A 24,988-nucleotide genomic window follows, 5' to 3' on the forward strand; every position below is an offset into this window, starting at 1 on the left:
GTTGGACAGCACTGCCCTAGGGTTTACATAATTTAAATAAGATCTTTATGCAGGTTGCATAGTTACACAAAATTGCATTTCCACTGAACTATACATAAAAATAAACATTTGAACTAACAATGCTCAATTCTAAGGAAAAGTTGTTATCTTTTACAGCAAAGAGAATTCCTTTAGCATCTGAATTCTACCTCAGCCCCTCTTTTACTCATGTTACATGGTCTGTTCTTTGTTTACAATTTACCCAGCCTTGCCAAAAATGAAGATAAAGGTTAGGAAATCTGGAATTAATCTTATTCTAGGCCAGACTTCTGAATTTTAATAGTTACTTCATGAAACAAAACACACATTTTTTCAAGGATTTACATGAAAGTGCTTGCCTGTAAAAGTAAACAGTACTGCATTAATTTGCTGTATACATAAAGTGACTATCAAATAGATGGAAGTGGGATTTGTTAGTTTAGAAAATGCGTTAAGTAGATGGATATCTTCTATAAGTGCTTTAGAAAATAGGGTATTTGGTTCAAAAATAATGTCATCTTCATAAAACGGAGTATAAACATTTGTTATGCATGAGTCTCTGACAGGAAGTAAAGAAGTATTAAAAAAATATATATATTAGCAATATAACATGTGAAATATGAACTGATAAAGAAAAGGACCTTACCAGCTTGGTTAATGAGGGGATCCATAGATGGTGGTTTGCCAAGACCTGGTCGCAACCCTGACGTCACACTTGTGCCGGGTGTCGGCACATCAGTTCGAGGAGTTGGTGTGCTTGATTTCAGAACAGGCGTGCTGGCTTTTTCATGCTATTAAATTAAATGAGTATTATTTTTAATCCAGGACACATTAGACAATTTATCATAACAGCAGCTGGGATACCGGGCATCAATAACCCTCCCTGTAGCCAGTTTCATAAATCCGCAAAATGTTGACAGCATTAACTTATGAGAAGAAATGCTGACCTTTACTTCTTTTGCCAAAATGAAAACTCAGATCGGGGAAAATGAGCTGCAAGTTTTTCTTGTAATAGCAGAGATTTTTTTCTTAATGAATTTCTGCTTATAATTTCCTCTGTGTGGACTTATTTGCAGAGCTAGTCAAAGAACGGCTGGCACAAAACACCATTTTTCATCCAGTACACTTACAACTGGCCTATCAAGCTTAGTGAAATGCAGGGCTGCTGAATTTGCCATCCCTTAATTTAGGGATAAATGCCAAGGTAGCTCTTCATGTCTAGTGTGGTTTGTTTTTCCACTGCCGTGCATTAAGATTTTCAAGTGCTAACTGCCTATTTCACAACAGCACTCAGAATAAAAAACAAAGCCACAAATTGTTCGGCATCCTGCCATCATCAATCCAGAAGGTAATTATAAAAACTTACACAGTGACATATAATGGCAACTGTTTTGTGATCCTTAACATGTATGCCAATATTTGTTAACCTTTTTGAATAGCGATAATTATTTAACAAGAAGCCCTCAGCAGTTTTGTTCATTAAGGAAAAAACACAACAACATAGCAAAAAAAAAAAAAAAAAAAAATTGGGCCATGAACTTCACTACTGGGAGTTTTGTACATGGCAAGGGATGAGTTAGTTCCACTAATGTAGGTCAGATTTAGCAAAATAACAACCTATAACAACCAGTCAGCATTTGTCTACCACTTTTATAGAGTAAAGAAAAAGTACAAGAGTGGCTAAAGTGTGTTACTGCTATGATCTAAAATTATACCTGCATTGTTCAATTATCCCCTCAACAAGTTAATCAAATGTTTTTACTTCAGTAGATGCCATACTTAATTTGGTGATAAATCATTAAAATGGAACTAAATGCATCTATTTATAGGAGAACAATAATTAGGATAACTGCTAATGGGAAACCATAGTTGGGTGATTACTCACCAAGCTCATTTCTTTAGATTTTAAAGATGTTGAACTTCCTGAAGAAGCAGTGGATGCGGGACTGCTTGAAGCATCTTTCTTAAGTAACCTACTTTTATCAATTCCGTTTTCTCTAGGTGAGTGAGCAGGACTCACTCTAGGAGATGTAGGATCCTGCAGATCATCAAAATCAAGGCATAAGGTAAACATAGAAAACAAACACAGTTCTAAATGAAAGAGGCATGGCTACTGAACAGCTTGAATCTGAATCAAGTCCAGAGACCCTTAAAAACCTGATGCAGACTTTCCACTCCAGCCCTCACGTCATGTAACCAATAAGCAGGATCTAGACTTCACTGAGAGCAATTGTGTGCGTGTAAGCAGACTGCAAGCAGCTAGCTAGAAAATATGTTCAGAATAGATTGCAATAGTGCAACTGTGGAGGCTATAGAGGATGAGCTAGAGCCCACTCTAGACACAGCCCTGAGATAAGATGCAATAAAAGCACCTAGACAGTGATATTGTCCTGGTCAGTTTATATCACTAATACGTCAAGTTGGACAGATTGTACATATTGGGTTTATGTAAATCAGTTATTTACTGCTTATGCTGCCGATACTTCTTCAGAAGGAAAAATATTGTAGATTGTAAGCAATCTGTGATGCAATTTAATTAGCACATCTGTAGCATCCATATTTTATTAGAATTGGAAATAACCATTTTTTTCAACAATTTACGGCTACCTCCAAAATATTATGGATCTCCTTATTTTGTGACTTTTATACCACTGTCAGCAACAATATTTTTTTCTCTATTTCTATTCATTTTTTGTTGGGTACCCTGTTCAGGATATCTTTTAGGAAAAATTCATTATGAGGACTACACAGTAACTTGTTTGTCATGAATTCATAAAATAGTATGGCGCATGAATATAAGCAACAACTTACTTATATCAACAGCCTCAAGAGACAAATCAAAGAAGACCTAAAGTTGTTGAAAACATTCTATTTTTTTTTTTACATTAACAGCATTTTTATTCCTTTTTTGTAAGCAAAGAATGCATTAAGAATTTACTATTAGCCCTTTACTTATGGTCAGATGCATCTATAAAAAATTCCTCTACTGTAACGTGTATAGTACAGGGTGATATTTAACTTTTTTTTTTTTTTTTTTTTTAAGGTTAATTACATAAACAGGGACTCTACCTCATTGGATACATCCACAACCAAGTTATCATCACTTTTGTCTCCATCACTGTCCTAAAAGATATTAATTTGTAAAAAAAAAAAAAAAAATTGTTAAGAATGACTTATTGGGAAAAGGTAGAAAATGTTTATATATTTGAAAGGAAATACATTATAAAATACTCAGAAAAAACAAGATGTCAATGATGAGATTTTATAAACTTTGCGGCAAAAGCTAGGAAAATGATGCTACCTAAAACTTGCCATGGTCCATAGAAGTCAGTTCAGCATTCAAGTTTGTATTTTTTCACCATTTCACACTAGTTGCGATACCTTAAGATGGTAAAAACCATCAAGATTTTTTTTTTTAAATATGTTCACAATAAAAAAAGACACAATCAAGGATTGGTAAATAAGCCCCTTAGTGTACAGTGCAAGCCTTTTGCCGTAACCCTGGATCTACACGCATCTTTGCCTACCTTCTTCTCCCAGGTGCATCCTACCAGACCCAGCACAAATCTAAATATTAAAAGATTTAAAAAGAAATAATATGGCCTAAAGCAGGTGAATCGGCAGGTGGAGGTAGAACTCATGTTGTTTCTACCTCCACATTTGACAATTCAGCTCTGAATGTCAGTGGGGGGAAAAATCCGAATTGCTACATGTATGTCCACCTTAAGGGCCTCACATCTCATTAATCCACCACTGACTTTAGTTTTACAAAGGATCAGCCTGTTGAGGCACACAAAGCAGGCTCCATCATGAAAATGCATACAATAGTGTTTTGCTCCAGAATCCATACATGTGCACTATACATAAAGTACAAAATGGTCTACTCATAATATTATGCCAAAGTACATAACGATTATATGCACAAGTGATCTCAACCTGATATTGCCATTCCCAATTTAAATTCAAGGGGAAAGTCTTCAGATGGGAGAAGCATTTTACCCACTTCAATGCCTGAAAGATCATTGATGTGTTAACACACACAAACTTAAACAGTAAAACAGTAAATTAAAAGGCCATAGCTAACAATGTGAAAAGGATGTTTATCAACAAAGCAGTATTTTAGCACCCACAGACATCACAGTCATTTTACACTATGTCTATGCAAAGTCAACCCATCTAGTGGTCAAAGTTGGAAGCACCATTTTTCTAGTCTATAGTGGTTGCCCCTGCCAAGACAAGCAACATGCTAGCTTTCACATACAAATATAAAATATAATATGCTGCTACAAAGTTTTGCATACAGAATAAACTCAAACCTGGTCTTTTACTACCTATTTAAGAAAGGTTTTTGAAAGTTAAAGTTACAAGTAGCCTAGGTCTTCCTTTAAAGCTTTAATTGTTAAAAATAGTGGGGGTCATTTCTCAACACTGGTTGCTATGGGTTTCTGTCCACAGGCAAATTTTCCCAATCAAGTTGTTCAATAATTATTCTACCTGTAGCTGTCTGAAGAAAAAAAACACTGGTTGCTATGCCACGGGCAAATATGCCCGGTATTGATGAATTAGCTCCAGTGGCTTATGACAGAAGTAGGGGGGAATTTTTATTCTGAATGGTATAATGTTACAGATCGTTCTCTCTGCTAATGCTTTATGGTGATGTTGTCATTGACTTACATAGTGACTGGAATCCTTGTCCTCAATCTTTCTTTTTTTTATGTCATTAGAATAATCAGGACCATTCCTTCTTTTATCAGTACCTCGCAGACTTTCCGAAACCAAGAGAGAATTACTCTGGAAAAGCAAAACAAATGAAGATTAGGGCTCAAACACTCTTTCGCCAAACAGTTCCAAACTATAAATGGAATGTAACCAGTATTACAAAAACATTAAACCTACAGCTACACTGATCAAAGGTGTTACAAATCATCAGGCCTTATGTAAGACTTCAAAGCAACATGCACACTTTGTACCTGAACCAAACCATCACTACATACAGTGGGAGTTGCTCTACTAATATATGTTGGGACAACTATTGCACCTACAGGCTCCTGTAGTGTTTTGTGAATTACATGATTATGCAACAGAAATATTAATCAGAAAAAACAGCAAGTTTCACTAAATCTGCAGGTAAGATTTACAGCAAAGGCACATAGGGAAGTATAGCTTGGAATTTTGGGCTGCCACGTTTTTAAGTGACAATCACCTCAGAGTGATTTGATGTGATTGCCACAGCAGGAAATGCAGGCAATTTGCGATTTTTTTTTTTTTTTTGTTTGAATCGTATATATATTAAAATACAAATTATATTTTTAGCAAGACCTTCCAGAATTCGGTCCGTATGAAGACAACTGAATTTTATTTTAACAAAGGAAGAAAGGTTTAAAGCAAGCAAAAAAAAACAAAAAAATACACATTCCTGTTTTAGAAATACTGTTTCTTCCTCTTTATTTAACATGAGCAGAACTGCATTTGTGGCCTATATTTTAGTGTATTTAAAGTGTATTTTTAAAAGCTAGGATTTTAAAATAGAAAACTAGGGCTTGCTTACCAAAGATTTCTGCATACAAGAACAGAGTATTTTCTAAATATGCATTTTGGTTCTGAAAAGGCAAACATTTAGTTTCAACTGGTTTATTTGCCAAACCATTCCATTTTCCTATAACGTGTTTCAGCAGGGAAAGAAACATTTTGCATGTGGATATTTCGGTAACAAATTAATCGACAACTCAGGATTAAAACACCACCCGTGCATCCAGCTACTACCTGTTGGTAATTACAGAGCCATCCAAATGTTGTATATATGAATAAAAGCTTTTTTTTATAGTTTATCATTGTTGGTAATCTGAACCAACTGTTACTCGCTGCTGTTCCTTTAGGATAAAGATTGCCTGCTGTCCCTTTGGGCCACTAACTTTATTTCACTTTTGAATGTGACCACTTATAGCACCTAGACAACATTATATATGTCTTAAGTTCTACTTGAATCTTTTATTATCTGAGTCATTGTTTGTGTTTCTTATTCAGGTAATACTTTCACAAAGCTCTCCTATCAATCTGGCATATTTGGGGATTTTATCACAACTAAAGGGCAAGACATGCTCTGGCTGTTTTAGGGCTCAGCAGCTAAAACTCCTCCTTCCCAAGCCTCACTGTAATGCAACCCAATGCTTAAAATGTGAAGTGAAGAATACTGGGACTTGAAGTTCCTCTGCTTTCTAGAGAATATAAACCATCCACTATGAAAGGGGAGAGACTTCAAGGTCCAGAACCCATAACTTTATTTTCCATTTACTCAGCATATGTGAACTTGTGGGAAATCGCTCATTGTAGTAGCTCATTTATATCTGGAAGTTCAGATAGTTTTATGCACCTTTACATAAGGCCAACTCAATGAGCTCATAACAAAAAAAAAAGGGGGGGGGGGAAGGGGGGGGGGGGTTATTTTTGGTTTAAGGACAATTTTTGCAACAAACAAGTAGCCATGTGGTAATAGAGCAAATCATCATCATTACCTTCAATAGGTAATAAATGTAGACTCCCCTTTAAATGCAGGCATTTCTTAATTGCCTGTTATTTTTTTTTTATTATTTTTAAATAGCTGTAATATGAAGTACAGTAGGCAGAGCTGGTTTCATTTGCTGGAACTGCTGTAGTCATTTGCTGCTTAAAGAATTTGGGATTGGAAACAACATAACTAAGAACACATTTATTGTTATTGTATGCATGTGTGTGTGTGTGGGGGGGGGGGTAATTATTATGAAGGCACTTTTTTGTGAAATTTGAAATGTAAATTTTTATATTGCTGCCGAACATTCTTTGGATAAGCAACTAATTATTGTACACATTGCACTGTAAACAGAAGACTGAATGATTCAAATCACTAGGGTAACAAGAAGGTATTGATCTCAAATTGCTTGGAGGGCAATAAAGGACTAATGCATTTGCATTTCTATATGGCCTAACTATGATGTCAAGTCAGGAGAGGAAGAGGAGGGGGAGGAAATGATAAATGATAGCGGGAATGTGTCTGACAGATGCTGTAATAATACCCTGCAGAAACAAAACACACAAAAAAACCTTGCACATGAAAAGGTTTGTGGTATTTGTGCCAGATGAGCTCTGCAACCAAAGTAAACTGCTAATCACACACTTAATTAAATCCTTCACAGAATGCACTGCAAGAAAATTTACTGCTCAACTGGCAGCAAAGGGTTACAGAAAAGGCACAAATAGCCAGGCCCCTGGAGATTGCAAATAACTATTTTTCACAAGAATAAAATCTGATATTTAACATAATAAAAATAATGTTAAAGCTTTGAGTTGGATATTTTTTTTTAATCTGCTGCTGTTTTGCCATTACTATAAAGGAATTTCTAAAGCTTATGTGAACAATAAAATCTAAAGTAAACAGAAACAGTGGTTTATTGAAACCTGTACTTGGTATTTCAATGCAAGCATTGATAATCTAGAACCCGTTTATCCAGAAATCCCTAAATATGCAACAGTTGTATTTAAGCAACTGATTCTTAACTTTAGTTTAAGCAGACTTAAAAGAGTGTTCATCCAAATTACTCATAAACCCACTGCAGAAAACAGACCCCAGACCTGTATGGAAAAAGCTAGAATTAATTTGCTAAGTGTTAAATTACACCAATGCAGTAACCTATAGTAGCTGATTTTTACTGTTATCAGTGTATCACAAGTTGGAAAATAAAAGGTCTGATTATTTGGTGTGGATAAACGTGTTGGTACAATTTAGTAGCGGTGTTAGTAAATAAGCTGCCATGACCTTTAAGTGATGAATCAAGAGGTTGATAAAGTTTGTAAAGTTTTCATGAACAATATTACTTACTGTTCCTGGCTCTCTGTCTGATCTCGGAGAAACCCAGAAATGCACAGACATGTCCATTCAGACATATGGGCAAGAACAGAGAAAAAAGGAGGAATAATTAGAACACTAGTCCCACAATGTTTTAAAATGGATTTTATTTTAATATCATTCACATTCCTCATACAGCAAGATTTCTCAAGTTACACAAAGGTATAAAATAATTTACAATAGGCAACAAACCCTGTTTTGTAAAACAGAACAAATAAAAGTGCAAATGTGTCAGTTTCTAATTGCATAAGGCATAAGTCACCTGGGCAAAACTAAGATTTCCATATCTTGATAGAAAATGCCAGGTTTACAAATAATTTGTTTATCCATCTAACAAGGCAGGAAAGCAAGTTTAATTTGCAAATCTCACTGCCTGAAGTAAAAGCTGAGCTTTACCATGCAGGTACTGATAAGTGCAAAAAATGGCTTGTTGACATTTTAAAGAAGGGTGAAGACACAGAGCAACTTAGTAGCAGCTACTTGTCTTGGCTACTAAATGCCAGGCAATGCCATACTATACCCTGCCATAGACAATATTTTGTTAGCAGTGACAAGTAGCTGCTACTAGTAGCTCTGTGTGTCTTCACCCTAAAACATGTTATATACTGCCACTACAGTATAATAGTATAGTTATCTGGAACTGTAACATCATATTCTCATCTTCACAATACTGTTCAGGGGTGACAACTTCTGGCATTCTATTGGGAGTTGGTAGAAGGCTATGATTAAGACACCAACAGAAGAAGCAAAAAAGTGCAAAAAATAAAATTATTCTTACATTGGTGTTGATAGAGCAAAAGATGAGAATATGTGCGACAGTGCAGATATACAAAGCAGCATTTAATGTCCTAAACTCAGTTAGGTACCAGAAGAGATAAATCAGCATAATACCTGAAAGATTTCACAACATCACAACATTACATGGTTTTGTTATTAGAGATGCCTTTGCACAATCAAGCTGCACGTAATAAGCAACAAAAACCTGAACACTTACAGGTTACAGTATGTGGCTTAATTTGCCTACAATTAATCTATATGCCCAAACAGACTACTATCTGTAAGTGCCTGAACCTTTTACATTCTTTTGTGATTAGCCATGTGTACTGCTTTATAAAGGATGACAAGAATTGAGGAAAAAAATGTCCGAACTAAAAAAATATACACATGCTAATAGGGCTTGCCCTGCCTCTCACCTCTATGGTGGTCTGAATCATGGTGCTTCTTGTCATCTTTCATGGCTAGGTGAGACTGGCCACTGAGAGCACTAGAGAGGGCAAGAAGGCCGGCACTACTTCCCAGAGGTGGAATTCCTTGGGGTTGAAGACCTGATGGATGTGGTGTCAGAGGCACTGGCGGTCCATGACTGTGGGATAGATGCTGGGCCTGTAACTGCTGTTGCTGTTGTAATCATACATTTCCCACAGACAACATAAAGAGAAAAGGAAAACATGTTTAGTCAAGATTAGATGTAAAATACAAACACTTGGCAAATGTGTTTCAAGCACACATACACACACACACACACACTGAAATAAAGAAATCAGATTTCTAATTTTAGAGCAAGCTAATAAGTGGCATTTGGATCACTGCATCTTCAAAACACATAAAATGGTAAGTGCAAAGCTAATGGCACATGGGAGCAATTTTCACAGGAAAAGGTGGATGTCCTACTTTTAGAGCCATAATCACTTCCGTGTGCCATAAGACACAGAGCAATCATTAAAAATCATAAGCAGAGACCAGGTGTTTTCAACTGATTTCTCTTTCTCCGTTATGAAAGGCATGAGTGCCATTGCCCTTAAACAAAAAAAAAAAATAATTCCCCTTTTTAAAAACTCCCATTCAGTCTATTTAACCGAGCATTAAATAGTGCTGTAATTTTTTTTTTTTTTTTTGTTACTAATAAGGCACAGTTTTCAATAGTTTTATCAGACCTGTTTTGTATGTGGAGGTCCCAAACAAAGTTATAATACAATATAAAGTTCTAGACAGATATAAATTTTGGCTTTATCACTTTGTGAGAAATCCCTGCTTCTGACTTGTAAATCCTTTTGTACCTCTGTACTGCATGTGACTTTTCACAAATATTTTACTGAGCTATAAGTCTTGTACAATCAGGTCAGTGGTAGATTACCATAAGGACTACAAGAATCCTAGTGATGTGATGTAGAAAATCTAGAGAAGAGAGTTTGCATGACAGCCCTATAAAGATACCAATCCAGTCTTTGCAGAATCCTTATTAGTGGCATAAAGATTTGCACCTACAGCTATGAATTACAAAGCTCCAATCTAACATAATAAACTTTCTAGTCTTCTGATTAAAAATCATGTAAGGATGCAAGTCAAAACTTTTACTAAGCTTCAAAGCATACAAGCTCTTACATATTGCTCTAAATATAGAATGTCCATTGTAAATAAATATTTGAGTAATGCCATGTATGACAAAATATGCAGTCTAGTTATTTATAGGCTTTCCAAGGATTAACTAGATACTCACACATATAAACCCTCAAGAGGTTAACCTCATCCTCTTAAGCTTCACACACTACAATCCTAGATATAGTGGAGATCCAAAGCCAAGGAGAGAAATAAACTAACATCTTGCTAATCGTTCAACCAATCACATCATGCAAAGCAGGCATGTTAGGAAGCAGACATCTCTATCCAGTGGTGTTGGCCCAGAGAAAGCAAGCAGAGCCTTGACAGAATTTGGTAGTCTTCATGAACATCAGAATAGATCAAAACCGGAAGTGTTTACAAGAATGGCAATATAATGTACCAATGCCCTGCAGTGGTAAAACTGGTGTGTTTTTTAAGAAAAGCTACTATTTGTACTATTGCAAACTAGCTGATCTGTAGCCATGGGGGCAGCAGAAGCACAGCATACACAGTTGATAACAGATAAGCTGTGAAGACTCCCCTTGAATACTACAGAGTATATCTGCTGTGTAACCTGTGCCTTTTCTCTTTTTTCCGATTAAGGATGAAGACACACTGAGCTACTTAGTAGCAGCTACTTGTCATGGCTACTTAATGCCAGGAAACACCCTGCCATAGACAATACTGAGAATTGCCTCTACTAAAACACACAATTATCAGTAAATGATCGCACTGTCTGTTTTAGTAGCTGTGACAAGTAGCTGCTACTAGTAGCTCTGTGTGTCTTCGCCCTTAAATGGTTGCCCCCATGGCTACAAAGCAACTTGTTTAGATAAGCTATAGTAAAGTTTCTAAATCAAAGGCACCAGCTGTACCATTATGTACATTATATTTTAATTACTTTAAAACATTTGGATGTTTGGGCATTGCTGTTCCTTTTAGAACTGTGCCGAAAATCATGAAGGTAAAAGTTCATATATGTATCCACAGATAAGATTAGCTTACTGATCTACTGTTATGCAGTAGAAACAGCTGGAGGGTAAAGGTGGCTAAACATGCACCAATATTATAATTAAAGAAGAAGGAAAGGCAAAGTCACTTGAGGGTGCCAAAATGTTAGGAGAAAACAGCACCAGCCCGGGTTAGCTGCAGCACTTCCTCCTTCCTGATTCACTCGCGCACGCATGCGCCTAACATTTTGGCACCCCCAAGTGACTTTGCCTTTCCTTCTCCTTTAAGTGTATGGTGGGAGAAGAGGCGATCAATATCAGCAAAGGCTTTGGATATCAGTCATCTTGTTGATCGGGTCGGTTGGAAAATATTGAGCACCAGCAAACATTTAGTACTGAATCATCAGATAGGGGTAGAATTCTTTTGTTTCTACCTGCATATCGGATGAGTCATCTGTGAACGTTAGTGTAGCCTACGAACAATCTTTCCATCATAATTGCAATGTATATGACCATAACATTTAAACAACATTCAGAAATCACAAGATTGATAGACAGCCACATAATACAGGATTTTAACTTGTGTCTATATGCAAGGTTGCTTATAGCATCTGTATAGAACAGCACTGAATATTGAACAGTATGTCACTTTCTGTTAACCATAAATGAACGCACATGATTAAGCTAGTCCTCTGTACCATTGGAACTATCACAAGCAATAAAATATTTGCTTGGGTGGTTGGCTTTCATTTAATGTTGCAGAAATATTTAGGCCACAACCACAGATTTGGAGCTGCTGGGAAACCAAACCACACACTGCAGGAAGAATTACGTCTGGCTTATTTGCATTATAAAACTCATGATCTTTCACATTCATAATAGCTGTCTAAACCGTTAAATTACTATTTCTTTTCATAGTGTGAAAGACGCTGCTCCTTCGGAGCATGGCCCCCCTCTATTGTTCTGCATACTAAGTCGGACTACTGAACAATGCTGACAGCTGCTATCCAACTGGGCAGCGTTTACTTTCAGTGCAGCTGCTGCTTGTAGTAACAGACAGGCTCCTGATGCCTCCTCCCCTCTGGGGAGACAGGTTGACACACTGCATGTTCAATGAAGGAGAGCAAAGGGCTACTGGATTGTCATCCCAATTTTCTGGTACTTTGATTTTCCAGGATTCTTAAAGTCTCTTTTCAAGCAAAATCAAGCTTATGTCAAAACGTGAAACTTCTTGCTAGACAAAGTCAAATTACTGATCACCCAAATATGCAAAGAGCAGACTGCTTAGTCTACATGCAGAAAGAGCTCTGAAGGGCAACTGAAGAGCAACTTGAAAACCTTGATTTTATGATTTGAGATACCATTGTATTTTACAACCATATCACTAATAAAAAGGGACAAACTAAGACAGAGGTAAAAGCACGGATTGCTAAAGCCAGGGATGTCAAAGTAATAGACCATCAGCAGTGATTCACTGCAGCTTTATAGATACAATGAAACCTACACAGACATACATTTCAGCTCAACAGCTGTTCAAATGCAAAAACAAAACTGCGTGTTGGGGAGGAAATCATGGAGAGCTTGGGGGGAGGGAGGTGCAGGGAAGGTTAGGGGAGGGAATGTTTATGCAAGGCTAAGCTGTCAAGTGTAATAAAGCAGCTTGAATAAAATGTAAGCTGAAAATCCACTGAAGCTCCCCATTTCAGGGAGGAAAAAGCTATTAAAAGGAAATGAAGGTCACCCTCCCAGTTTATTTCACCTAATTGACTGCCAATGGCTTACCACAGGCAAACCAACTGCGGATCTGCAATTGAGAAACTGATGAAAGGAGAGTTTTCAAGCTGAGACTCATTCTTTTATCAGTTCTAATCCTCCTGCACTCTTATGCTTTTTCTTCCCTTCCATCTCCAGTTGGGATGTAATTTTAAGCACAGATGGATTAACTGGTCCCATTGTCTGCAGACGTCATTGGACTATGGCACTGTTAATCCATAGAGCAGCATGTCTAATTATCATTACAAAGTGTCTTAGGGAACCATAAAGACCAGCAGGGCATCTTCTCACAAGCAATTAACATAAATTGATAAATGAGTAATTTGAAATCAGCTCAAGCCGTTCACATGAATAAAATCAGAAAGGACAGCTCCTTGTTTCGTCTACTTCTTTTGCTTGAGCTGGACGGACAGAGAGACAGCAGAAATATTGGAGACTTGATGTGGCGGGAATAATTGAATTCACACAGAGGGAGGAATGCATGGTTCACTGAATTCATTAATGCGTAACAAATGACTTGTGATTGACAGGGAAAGAGAGGCAAGTATTAACCAATCAACATATTTTAAGATAGATGCGACAAAGTGAAAATTCCAGAAACCCGATCCTCCCCCCAACATTAAGTTATTCAATTAATACTCTGTCCAGAGCAGTGACCAAATGATGTTTGTGAATGCCAATTTATGGATGGAGGGGAATGGCTGACCAATTAAAAGGGGGCTAATTCATCAAATCTGTCTCTTGTTGCAGAATTGGGGGGGGGGGGGGTGAGGAGGGAGAATAGCTGCAGGGGCTTAGAATATATCGCACTTTGGTTAATAAAAGGGGGGTGGGCATGACTGATTCACTGTTATATATAACAGGATTTTACTTTTAACAAAAGCTGAGGATTTGCAGGATTTTAAAATGCTTTAACTTTCAAAACAATGTTCATTTCAATGGGGGATGGCTGAAACACAACCTGCTTATAACCACAATACAGTTTCAGGTCACTCCCTGGAAATATAACCTGAATCAAAATCTTAAAGAAATCCACTTATTCATTAAATCAGTTTTATGATCAATTTTCTATAAGTGGTGTGCATTTCATAACAAGTGATGTTTTTCTTCTTTTTAATAAAGCAGCATCACTTATGTATGAAATATATATCTATCTATATATAGGCTCAAGTCGTTGGAATGCAGGTAACAGCATTCTTTTACAAATGTATGTGTTAGCATCATAGTTTTAATGACTTAATGAGTTTCTTGAGAGCCAATGTGGGAGCTAAAAAGGATTCACTAACTCAGTAGCCTTGTATTACAAATGAATCTATAACTTTACATGCAAGTCAAACATTAGTACAGTTAGGATAATGTGTTTCTACTTCAAAATATGTTAGAGGATAATTAAAGTATAACAAGTTTAGTAAAGCTCATCATACATTTTTGCACAAGCATCAAAAACACATAAAAAGGTAAAGAAAGCTGGTTATACACACTGTAGGAGGTAGACCTGGAAGGCCACGTACCCCGATGATGGCATTTAGCTCTGCCATTGTCACTTGTTTGGCACGCTCTACAGCTTGAGCCACCTGTTGCTGGTGCTGAAGATAAAGAAAAACATATTACTAATTTACCACCACCGTATGCACAAGTTAAATTTACAACAATGAGAAAAAAAAAAAAAGAATAGTAAATAAACACATTTAGCTTTAAAGGACTAGTAAACAATTTATCTGCCTAGCATGGAGCAATACCTACGCTGGCATACTTCTCTAGTATCTCTGGGTATACACTATTAGGGAACGTACAAGAGAATTCTATTTTTGGTTGGCAGAGTTTCTGATGGAATCAGATAGTGTTCTCTGGGCAGACATACACCCCCTCTAGGTTCCTGTAAAGGGATTATATCACAGGAGGAAGGCTATGGCGTTGATAAGCAACGATCAATTAGCATAACACAATGACAGCTTTTGGGAAAAAAAAAAAAAAACTGAGCTGAGCCGTTAACAGTTTAAAAAACAAATGCCACAGAGAAATGCAATAACAGTCCCTTTACGCTAATGCTACTTACAAAACAGATTTTAAGTCTAACACTCCCAACTGCATCCCTGCAAACCTTAAAGGAACAGTAACACCAAAAAAGTGTTTTAAAGTAATTAAAATATAATGTACAGTTGCCCTGTGCAACTGTAAGTTTGCAACAGAAACTATAGTTTATATAAATGAGCTGCTGTGTCAACACGGGGGCAGCCATTGAAGCTGGGAAAAAGGAGAAAAGGCACAGGCACATAGCAGATAACAGATAAGCTTTGTAGAATATAATGGGGTTTTATCTGTTATCTGCCTGTGCCTTTTCTCCTGTAAATGGCTGCCCCCGTGGCTACACAGAAGCTTTATTATATAAACTAAAGTAGTCTTTCTAAGGAAAACACACCAGTTGCACCAGTACAGGGCAGCATTACATTATATAGTAATTACTTTTATACACTTTCATTTTTTGGTGTTACTCTCCCTTTAAGGTGGCCATAACAAGTTACATTTACGATCTTTCCTGCAACCATTTGTTCAGGGCTGCATATGGAGGTAGAAACAATAGGAATTCTACCCCTATGTGAAGATTCAACCCTCAAACAAATGCTTTTGCTCAGGTGCTTCTACGGCGCCCAGTCTCTGGCTAACTGCAAGGTCTGCATTCATAACTAAACCTACAATAATTCCGTGTCTCCTTGGGTATGTATCGTGAGTACAACTAGCCACTAAGTTAATTTTGGCTGTGTGGAGTCTCTCTCAAGACTGTTAATGAGCAACTAATGAGCATCATGTTAACCTCCACTCCGGCTTGGCAAAAGGAGCACCATCCATTGGCAGCAAATCATTTTTGCTTGACATAACTGTATACTATATCTCTTTACCCGCCGCCCCCCGTCCCCTCATGAAAATATAGCACTTCAGTCATTAAGCCAAATATGTGAGTCAGTATTATTCTGCAGCTTGGCCCACAATCTGTTACATGAAATAGCAGGGGGTTCTACACACCATAACCAGAACAGATGTTCTTTCTACTTATGCCTTGCAATAAAATTAACATCGTGAAGCTAACTAATTTGCAAACAGAGAAGTAGCATAATAGCACATTAGCTACTAGGTTTTTTCCTCTCCTCTTTTTTAAATACTTACTTCCTGAGAAAGAAATGGGATGACTTGTGCACAAATGGTGTTTAATCGTTTGGCAATTTCGGTCTATAAAAGGAGAGAAAACATGAGGTTAGCATACAGCGCATTAAAGCAATGAACAATAAAACAAAATTCAAACTCTGTACTTATATATGGTGCTGATGTTAGCACTTGTGCGATGTCTCTCAAAAATAGGATTATAAAATTAGGACAATCTGCACTTTGGATATTCCTTTTTTAAACACATTTTCATATGCAAGAGGCAGTTCCCATGTTTCTTAACTCGTCAAGACAATCATGTTCAGTCTATAAGTTCAGTTTATTTTTAGTCAGAATATGATGCTATTTTTTCAGTCTTTGTAGCATAAACTTTACAAGGCAATCAATATTGCAGCTTCCATTGAGGAGTATTAATGCAAACACAGAAAAAACATTTCTTAGAGGATAGAAGGTTTCACTTGTACCGATCTAAGAAATAGATGGAAATTAAACCTCTAAATACATAGCAGGCTACATGCTTGACCTAACCAATACCCTTTTTAATTGTATAAAATTTTAAGTCATCTATACTGAGCATGGCTCTTCCTTAAAAGAGTTTGATCAAGGGTGAAGTAGTGCCACAAATTCAAAACCCAGCAACTAGTATGCATTATTTTATCTATGCTATGCCAGTAAAATCATAGCTTGACTTGCTACATTGCTGACAGTGTCCTTAGTGTTAGACTGTAGCACATAATTACCAAATTGCTCAAAACAGAAGGCATTTCCTAAGATTACATTTGTTACAAGCGCCATCAGCACACATGGGGGATGAAAGCTTAGGTGAATATACAAAGGACAAGATACTACCAATTACATATCAACACTGGGTCGACCAGACTACCTCACAATGCTACATATTAGATAAAAAAAATGTAGTTTAATAACAGCCCCCGACTCACTATTCCAACTCCTTATGGTCTTCCAAGCTCTTTATATAAAAAGGATTAGCAACATGCATGCGTTTTTAAATGACCCATCTGTTTAGGGTTAGCATATTCAATGTATCCAAACATTTATATATGTATCATAAATAATCAGTCTCCACATTCCTTCTGTTTTAATGTACCCTTAAGCAGGGCCCTCTGATTCTGGTGTTACTCTGTATACCCTTGATTGTTAAACTTTTTAAGATCGTGTTTGTTCAGTGCTGCATAATTTGCTGGTGCTAGTTACATAACTGATGAGGTTTCTCACTTTTTTTTTATTATTATTACTATTCGCTCAAACAACTCTAGCAGACAAAATAGTAGTAACTGTCCAAGCTCTTTGGCACCACAAACTACTGCCTACAACATCAGGAAAAAGCTCTTGTATCTGTATGGCAGCTCTTAAGCATCTCAAGAGCCCTTAATTGTTTATGTTCTTAATGCAGAGTCTCTCGAGTGCGTTCATTTTTAATAGCAGGCTCAAGTGTACAGCCTATCAAAGAGTAGTAATGCAAGGTCAGGCACAGGTTTTTCTAGCTGAATGATGGTCTTGGTTTATTTGCAAATGACTAGCTTTAGCAACACCCTCTGCTCAAGAGCTGCCCTCCTGAAGCATCATTAAATTTAACAGGGAAGAATTTGGCTGCATTTTTTAAAATGAACCAGAATGACAGAGCAGGAAGAGTCTGCTTAGTATTTTTGGCTGCTCTTCTTGGCAAACAGTGGCTCAAGTGATTGACCTGTTGCTCAGATTGCGAGTGCATGTTTTAATTTGACATTTATATCAAGCAGATTTTTCAGGTACAGCTGTGTTTAGCTTTAGTAATGCATTTGGCTCATAAGAGATGCATTAAACAGTGGATGTAGCTACTCAATTTGTACACATGCTCATATGATATACAATATACTGTGATTTGGCAAAAAGTAGACACAGTATTTTTAAAACAGTGTTTCACAAGTTATAAGGCAACCTTCATGGTAACAGAAAGGTATGGGAACACTGGGTAACTTGCAACTCTTTTCCAACATGGCAGTACACCTAGAGGAAGATTTATCATTTAATTTTTTTTGTATTTATTTTTTTTTAAATCAATAGTCCCTTGCGAACAGAAATTGTTAAATTCTTATCAAAACTGTGAAAAAATATCAAAATTTGTTTGATATGTTCACATATACTTCCCATTGACTTCTATAAATGTCTTCTCTTATGTGGCAAATACCTTCACGCAATTTTTTGTTGTTTTTTTTTTTATACTAAAGTATGATTTTTTTTTAAATAAACTAGAATATTCCCAACCTTTTACCTTCTTACATTTGAATAAACTGATCCCCTAGTGTACCACTATAATGAGTCAGAACTCTCCAACAAGTCTTAGGGGTATATTTATCATGCAGTGTAAAAAGCATCTGATGCGGCTCATAGAAGCTTTGCTTTGGTTTTCTGTTAAAATCTAATTGCTGATTGGCTTCCCTGGGCAACCCATCAGCAGGCAGCATTTACTGGTCAGCTGTTTTAAAGAAAGCTGGCAGCCAAGGCTTATGTCCCATAGAGCGAGTTAGTTGCCCATGATAGATCTCTGCTACAGCTGGTGACTAACTGGTCCAAAATGCCCTTCCAACAATAGGAGTCGCTGGTGGAATGGTCAACGCGTCGCTTTGGCTTTCTGAAGTCGCGCAAAGTTTTCTTTGCCCACGTTAGTAAAGATCTATTGCAACCATTTCCTTCCCAAGGAAGGGGGTATTGCTTAAGAACTCAAGTGCATTTCATTATATTAAGGTGAGAAAGGGCTTGTAAATAGCAGGGGCAACACTAAGGGACAGATTTATCAAAAAGATTAGAGCTTACTACAGAAAAACTCATCCACCTTCTATTCATTCCTACAGGATTTTTAGAAGTGTTTATCAATGGGTGAAAGTTAGAGTTCACAATTTGATAAACAGGCTTCTAAAAGTTTTGCTTGAGCTTTAAAATTATGCAAACATGCATTTTCTTGCACGATTGTGCTGGACAAAGAAAAAGCATCACCAATCGCACCCCCACCATCACAACTCTGGGTTTAAAAAATTGGCTCAACAATTTTCAAAAAAGTCCTTCAAACCAGAAGAAGAAGAGAAAAAAAAATGACTTCCTTCCATCAATGTAACATTGAAAACCACAAAAGAATAAAGGTCAGTGTTGCACTTTTTGTCATTACTGAAACATTTAAGATAATCTGTGTGGCAGATGAGAGAAAAATCGAAGCCAGTGAGAATGCTGCAAATGGCTTATTGACCTCAGAGCAATTTTCATCTCCATCTGTTTAACAGCAGTCATATGGAAAGGAAAAAAAAAATCTGTGCACAATACGGTCTCTTTTTATATTTGTGCTGCTTTAAAATTTGTGGTTCTCATGTAAACCAGGAATCCATTTACCGATTAGCAAAACTGTAAAGATTTATGAATATACACTAAATATATATATATATATATATATATATATATATATATATATATACACATATATACACACATACACACACACACACACACTATATACACTAAATGGCCCCTTTCAGCGCACCTAATAAGCTATTATATATTACTTGTAACAGTACACAAAACGTATTAAAAACTAATTTGGAAACTACTACATAAATCAAGTAATGCAAAGCAAATGAAAGTCCACCACCTTATGATATAAACGTCAAGTTTAAACAGATCGATACTTTAACAATTAAAGGTGATGAATTAAACAGGAGCCCCTACATTATATCAATGTCAAACAGCATGTCAGTCTAACAATCAATTCAGGTTTATGCCACTGCCAAATTTCTTTGTTCCCAGATGAGCTTTAAAATTATTTTATTGCTCAAAATTTAATTTGTTCCAAACCGTGTCTCCATGACAACGCTGGCTAACCCAGCGAATCATTTGGGTAATTGGATATCTTATCTCTCTATTGCTCTAAAATCAAATGATTCTGCTACAATTGCAGCAGCCAATCAAATTTACAGGCCTCCTGAGTAAAAGGCTTAGGAAAGTAGCCACATTCATCTCCTCTTTACTGCCATATTAACTGGGATATGACAAACTGCAGAGGTTGGCTTTTAAAGAGCATTTGGGATTGAGCACCGTTATCATCTCAAATTGAGCCCTCTCTACATACATTTGTTTCTTTCCTTTTATGCACGATGAACTGTGAATCGTTTTAATATAGTGCAGCCAAGATCTATTCATTCTCACGGTCATAACATAAAAACTTGCTGCAGCTCCAGATTGCAAGATTACCAAGATTTTTCATGTTCAGCTTTAAATTACTGTTCCATGATAAAATCCCTCACACTAAAAATAAAGGTAATTTTAACACTTATATTTCGGTACATTTTGGACCTTTTATCCTGCAAAGAAAGAGCATGTGCTTAACTATTTTAATTGCCCCATGCATCTGTAGCATAATAATCATGCTCTTTTAGCCTTTAATGAGCGGAAACATATTAATTTGCAATGGTAGCACCAATGTGTCCACTTCTCAAAATCAGTTTTCTTAGGTCTTGTGCACCCCAGATACGCACATTACCACAATGACACCAACTGAAAGTGCAAAAAGGAGTTAGCAAGAAACAATGATGCTTAAAGTTACAACAAAAAATTGTTGCATAGATATTGCGGCATATGTAAACTTAACATACACAAATCCCAGTACTAGTGACAATTCACTTTGCAGAACGTGCTCCCTATATAATATTGATAATTTTCTGCAGTTTATTACAATATATAGTCACTTTTTACATCTGATGGGAACTTCCTGGTGGTCATGTGACCATACTGACTTGTAAAGAGTAAAAAAAAAAAAAAAAAAACAAAAAAAAAAACACATTTTAAAAAAAGGTTCTTATTGTTGCAGATTTCAGAACTGAGCAGTTAAAGGAACAGTAACACCAAAAAAATTAAAGAGCTTTAAAGTAATAAAAACACACAGTACCTTATTTATATAAGCTGTATTAGAGCTTTTTCTGAAAAGAATGTGATGGCCTTCTGGCATCAATAAGTTGCTTAAAAGAGCAAACGTCACCAGGAAACATGCACAAATTTTACGGTAACTTACAAATTTTGTTATAGCACTGCTAGCAGCTCTTCTGGCCCAACTTTCAAGAATGAGAGAACATGTTGTTAATATGCAAAAACAACCGACTTTACAAATACATTTAACAATGAAAATAAGGCTCATTATAAAGGCTAACAATAAAATGATATTTAATAAAATGGATTTAATTAGCCTATTCATACAAACTGGGCCAAATATTCTGGCCAGGTTATAGAATCAAAAGAGAACATGTAGACCAGCCACACAAACACAGCCAACAAGTAACAAGTCACTTAGGGACTATGGTTTTCACATTAAAAGTGGGCCTCTAGTTTTTAATATCAGTAAGTTTTGCTCATACTGAAGTACATGATCAATCACTTTACTTTTACCTCCAGTCTACTATGCAATCATACAGTGAGAACAGCTTGCAGAAGCCATTGAGCAGTTATAGTAAATAAATGCACTCCCTATCAGTGGTAAAGGCTGCTGACAAAGCCAATTGACAGGTAAAAGGCCCTTGTCAAGATCTTGAGAGCTTTTGCTCTTGAACATCTTTAGCATGTCAGAACGTTCAACTACAGTTCCAAACTGGATAACCTTCAAGTACTATAGAAGACTGCTGGCATCAAATGTATAAACCTGTTTTTTGTGGCTGATATTAGCACTCCAAGGTAAACGATCAACAAGCCTTAGGGCTCTGGCACACGGGGAGATTAGTCGCCCGTGACAAATCTCCCTTGTCACGGGCGACTAATCTCCCCGAACTACCATCCCATCGGCGAAAATTTGTCGCCGGTGGCATGGCACACGCTGCGCAGGTGATTTTAGCAAATCGCCGAAGTTGCCTCGTGAGGCATTTTCGGCGATTTGCCAAAATCGCCTGCGCAGCGTGTGCCATCCCACCGGCGACTTACATTTTCGCCGGTGGGATGGTAGTTCGGGGAGATTAGTCGCCCGTGACAAGGGAGATTTGCCACGGGCGACTAATCTCCCCGTGTGCCAGAGCCCTTATACATACTGTATTTAGGGTTTCCTAATATGGAATTATCTGATAAAAAGCACCCCTTGTGTTAGCAAACCCTTGAAACACAGCTGGATTGGCTGGAAAACCTTAGCAATCACATAAGTAAAGGAGGCCATACACCGACGATTCTGGTGCTTCAGAACTAATCTGCAGCTCATCTGCCTGTGTATGGGCAACCCCAACAGGCCTACCCAACCAATATGTGGCCTAAAATTGGCCTGATATCGATCGGGCAAGTTTAATTTTCCGTCGGACCGGGGACCGCATTGGCTAGTTGATGCAGTGCCTGATCTTACAACAGTTCTTTTTAAAACCAAACAAAATAATTAGAGACAAAATATTTTCATACTTAAAAGGAAAACTGAAGTCCAACAAAGAAGCTAGAAGTTAATTGGCTGGGTAACTGGAAGTGCTGCACTTTTCTTTTGGGCTTCTGTTCAAGGCCAGGGTCTCACATCCCCTTTGTTAGAGAATAGTCTTGCCTCCCCCATTTTCTTTACTTCTAATTCATAGCACATGCTCTGGGCTGCTGTCAGCTACCTCAGCTTAAGGACCAAATCACATTATATAGAATTTACAATACTATACAAGAAACATTAATAATCCAGCTTCACACTACATTGCAGCACAGAAACTAATGCATTCTACACAATTCTCTACAAAATAGTGTTGCAGCAGTGACAGATGAAACCTCACCACCATTGAGGTTAGTCACGCAACAGAAGCCTGGAGCACACTGAGCATGTGCAGAGCACCAGGCACTCAAAATATTCTGCAGTCGAGAGTTGGGTTATTACTATTACACTGCTAAGCCTCTAAAGCTTGTACATAAGAAAATAAAAGAAAGCATTTGTAGGCTATATTTAAAGAATGATAGATTTTGAAAGGGCACAGTGGACCACAGAAAAAAAACTAGTGTAACATTATGGAAAAAATGTATAAGGAGGTCAAAATACTAATGTAGGTTTACATATGGTTAAGTCATTACTATGTGCTCCAGCTATTAGAAAAGCTTTCAAAATCAAAAAGCAATTTTTTTTCTAATTTCATCTCATTCTGTACTTCCTTTATTAATATCAACAACTTGACTTTTCATTGTTCCCTACCTGAATATGCCACCAGCCATATTCTCTTGTATGACCCTTTGCCTTTGAGGTAATTATGGATATGCTCATAAACTGACACTAATGTAAGCAGACAGGACTGCTATAATAAGGCTGGTAACAGCCCCAGAGTTGCCACATGGCTGGTAATTTGCCGACTGGGCAGGTAAATATATTACTTGATGCCATTGTTATTAGGAGAAAGATGAGGGGAGGTGTCCAGTTCTGAAAGGTAGGAGTCACTTCTATCTTTCACTATTACCCCCTGCCTATTAGGCTTAGGCCTTTCCTGTATGTGACTAAGGCAGTTTACTTTGGCAATAGTAACTTCCACAATTTCGAACTTCATTTTATTCATAGCACACTTTTGGATATTACCCAAAAGTTAATCTATATTTTCAGTAAGGGAAGAGTAAGATTCGGTTCGGTATTCGTCTGAATCTTTTACAAAGGATTCGGGGTTTGGCCGAATCTCAAAATAGTGTATTCGGTGTATCCCTAGGCATGATCTAATATGATGCAAAACTTAAATAAATGCTTACAAGTATAAGCTACTATTGCCAAATTATAAATTATTATATCATTTGATCTTTAGGAGTAGCCCAAGCAATATTGTGCCTCAGGTGAAATATTATATATATATATATATATATATTTATTATATAGAGAACATATTTCTTGTATTAACATATACCAAACACACTATGATTTGGCCAAATACCAATCCAATTAATATCCAACTGCACTACAGTTGTGACGAGACGGCTGTGGTCAGGTCAGCTAATTACCAGGGCTATACCTTCTGAGATGCTAATTAGCCAGCCACTGGAGGCCTTCACAAACATTTTTGGTTCCCATCTGGCAGCAGGAAATTAGTCCTGGAAGCACCATCACATCCAATGAACCATTTTCTAAACATTAACTACAAACATAATGAGCTAAAAGAGAATGACATTTCACAGCCATGGTTTAGTACTAAAACCAAGCTCTCTTTGTAACATCACTCTTTCACAAGACTGACCACCAATTTCCAAATGCCTTGTGTCATCCAGGACAAATAATAGAAGCGCATGTTGAAAATCATCAATACAACTGTTATAAGAAACTTAACCCACACTGCCGATTGTAAACCATAATTTTCTAGTTCTAGTCTGTAGTGGAATTTACAATACGAAATTTTTCAAGTGCAACGAAAAGAACAAAAAAAATCCCCAAGCGCCTTTTAAAACACTAGGTTATGACAATCCACAAGATATAATTTGAGCCTCGAATTAGATGTCTAAATCATCGGTTAGACAGGCCTGCAAATGGTTTCATAGAATGCTAGTGTAGCTTTCACATTATCAGACAGGCCCAAAGAACATTAGAGCTGCCTCTGTAGAATTCCCCCCACCCCCTCCTCCCTATATCCAAGTAACAAAGATGTTGTCAGAAATGACATTTTTGTGTCCCCAGATGATGCCTTGCTACCATTTGGTTATAAGCCATAAAACAGGAATAATTTCAGCCTGTCAGGAGTCTAGCTAATGCCCAGTTTCCCCCTAGAGAGAATTCCTGTCAAACTTAATGAGAGCTCCAAAGGCCCTCTCTACAACATAATGAGCACTTAGGCCAGGCTGGTGATCAGTCAGCAAAAAGCATCAATTTGAGGCTGCCTGCACCCTGGGG

The 24,988-nt window shown here is 37.1% G+C and overlaps 1 protein-coding gene across 3 annotated transcripts in view; it reads right to left on the bottom strand.

Annotated features, from left to right (window-relative positions):
* The window catches only part of tle1 (transducin like enhancer of split 1), a 52,356-nt gene that overhangs the window by 19,453 nt on the left and 7,915 nt on the right, over nucleotides 1-24,988 (bottom strand). For 2 of the 3 annotated variants that reach the window (XM_012961206.3, NM_001170503.1), the window contains 8 exon segments: nucleotides 16,162-16,224; nucleotides 14,481-14,585; nucleotides 9,091-9,295; nucleotides 7,871-7,887; nucleotides 4,693-4,809; nucleotides 3,088-3,141; nucleotides 1,904-2,056; nucleotides 665-809 (listed from right to left, as the gene is read on the bottom strand). In XM_012961206.3, coding sequence (XP_012816660.1) covers nucleotides 665-809; nucleotides 1,904-2,056; nucleotides 3,088-3,141; nucleotides 4,693-4,809; nucleotides 7,871-7,887; nucleotides 9,091-9,295; nucleotides 14,481-14,585; nucleotides 16,162-16,224 — 859 coding nt within the window. 3 annotated transcript variants of the gene reach the window in all.

Source organism: Xenopus tropicalis, chromosome 1 (genome assembly GCF_000004195.4).
Source record: "Xenopus tropicalis strain Nigerian chromosome 1, UCB_Xtro_10.0, whole genome shotgun sequence".
NCBI lineage: Eukaryota > Metazoa > Chordata > Amphibia > Anura > Pipidae > Xenopus > Xenopus tropicalis.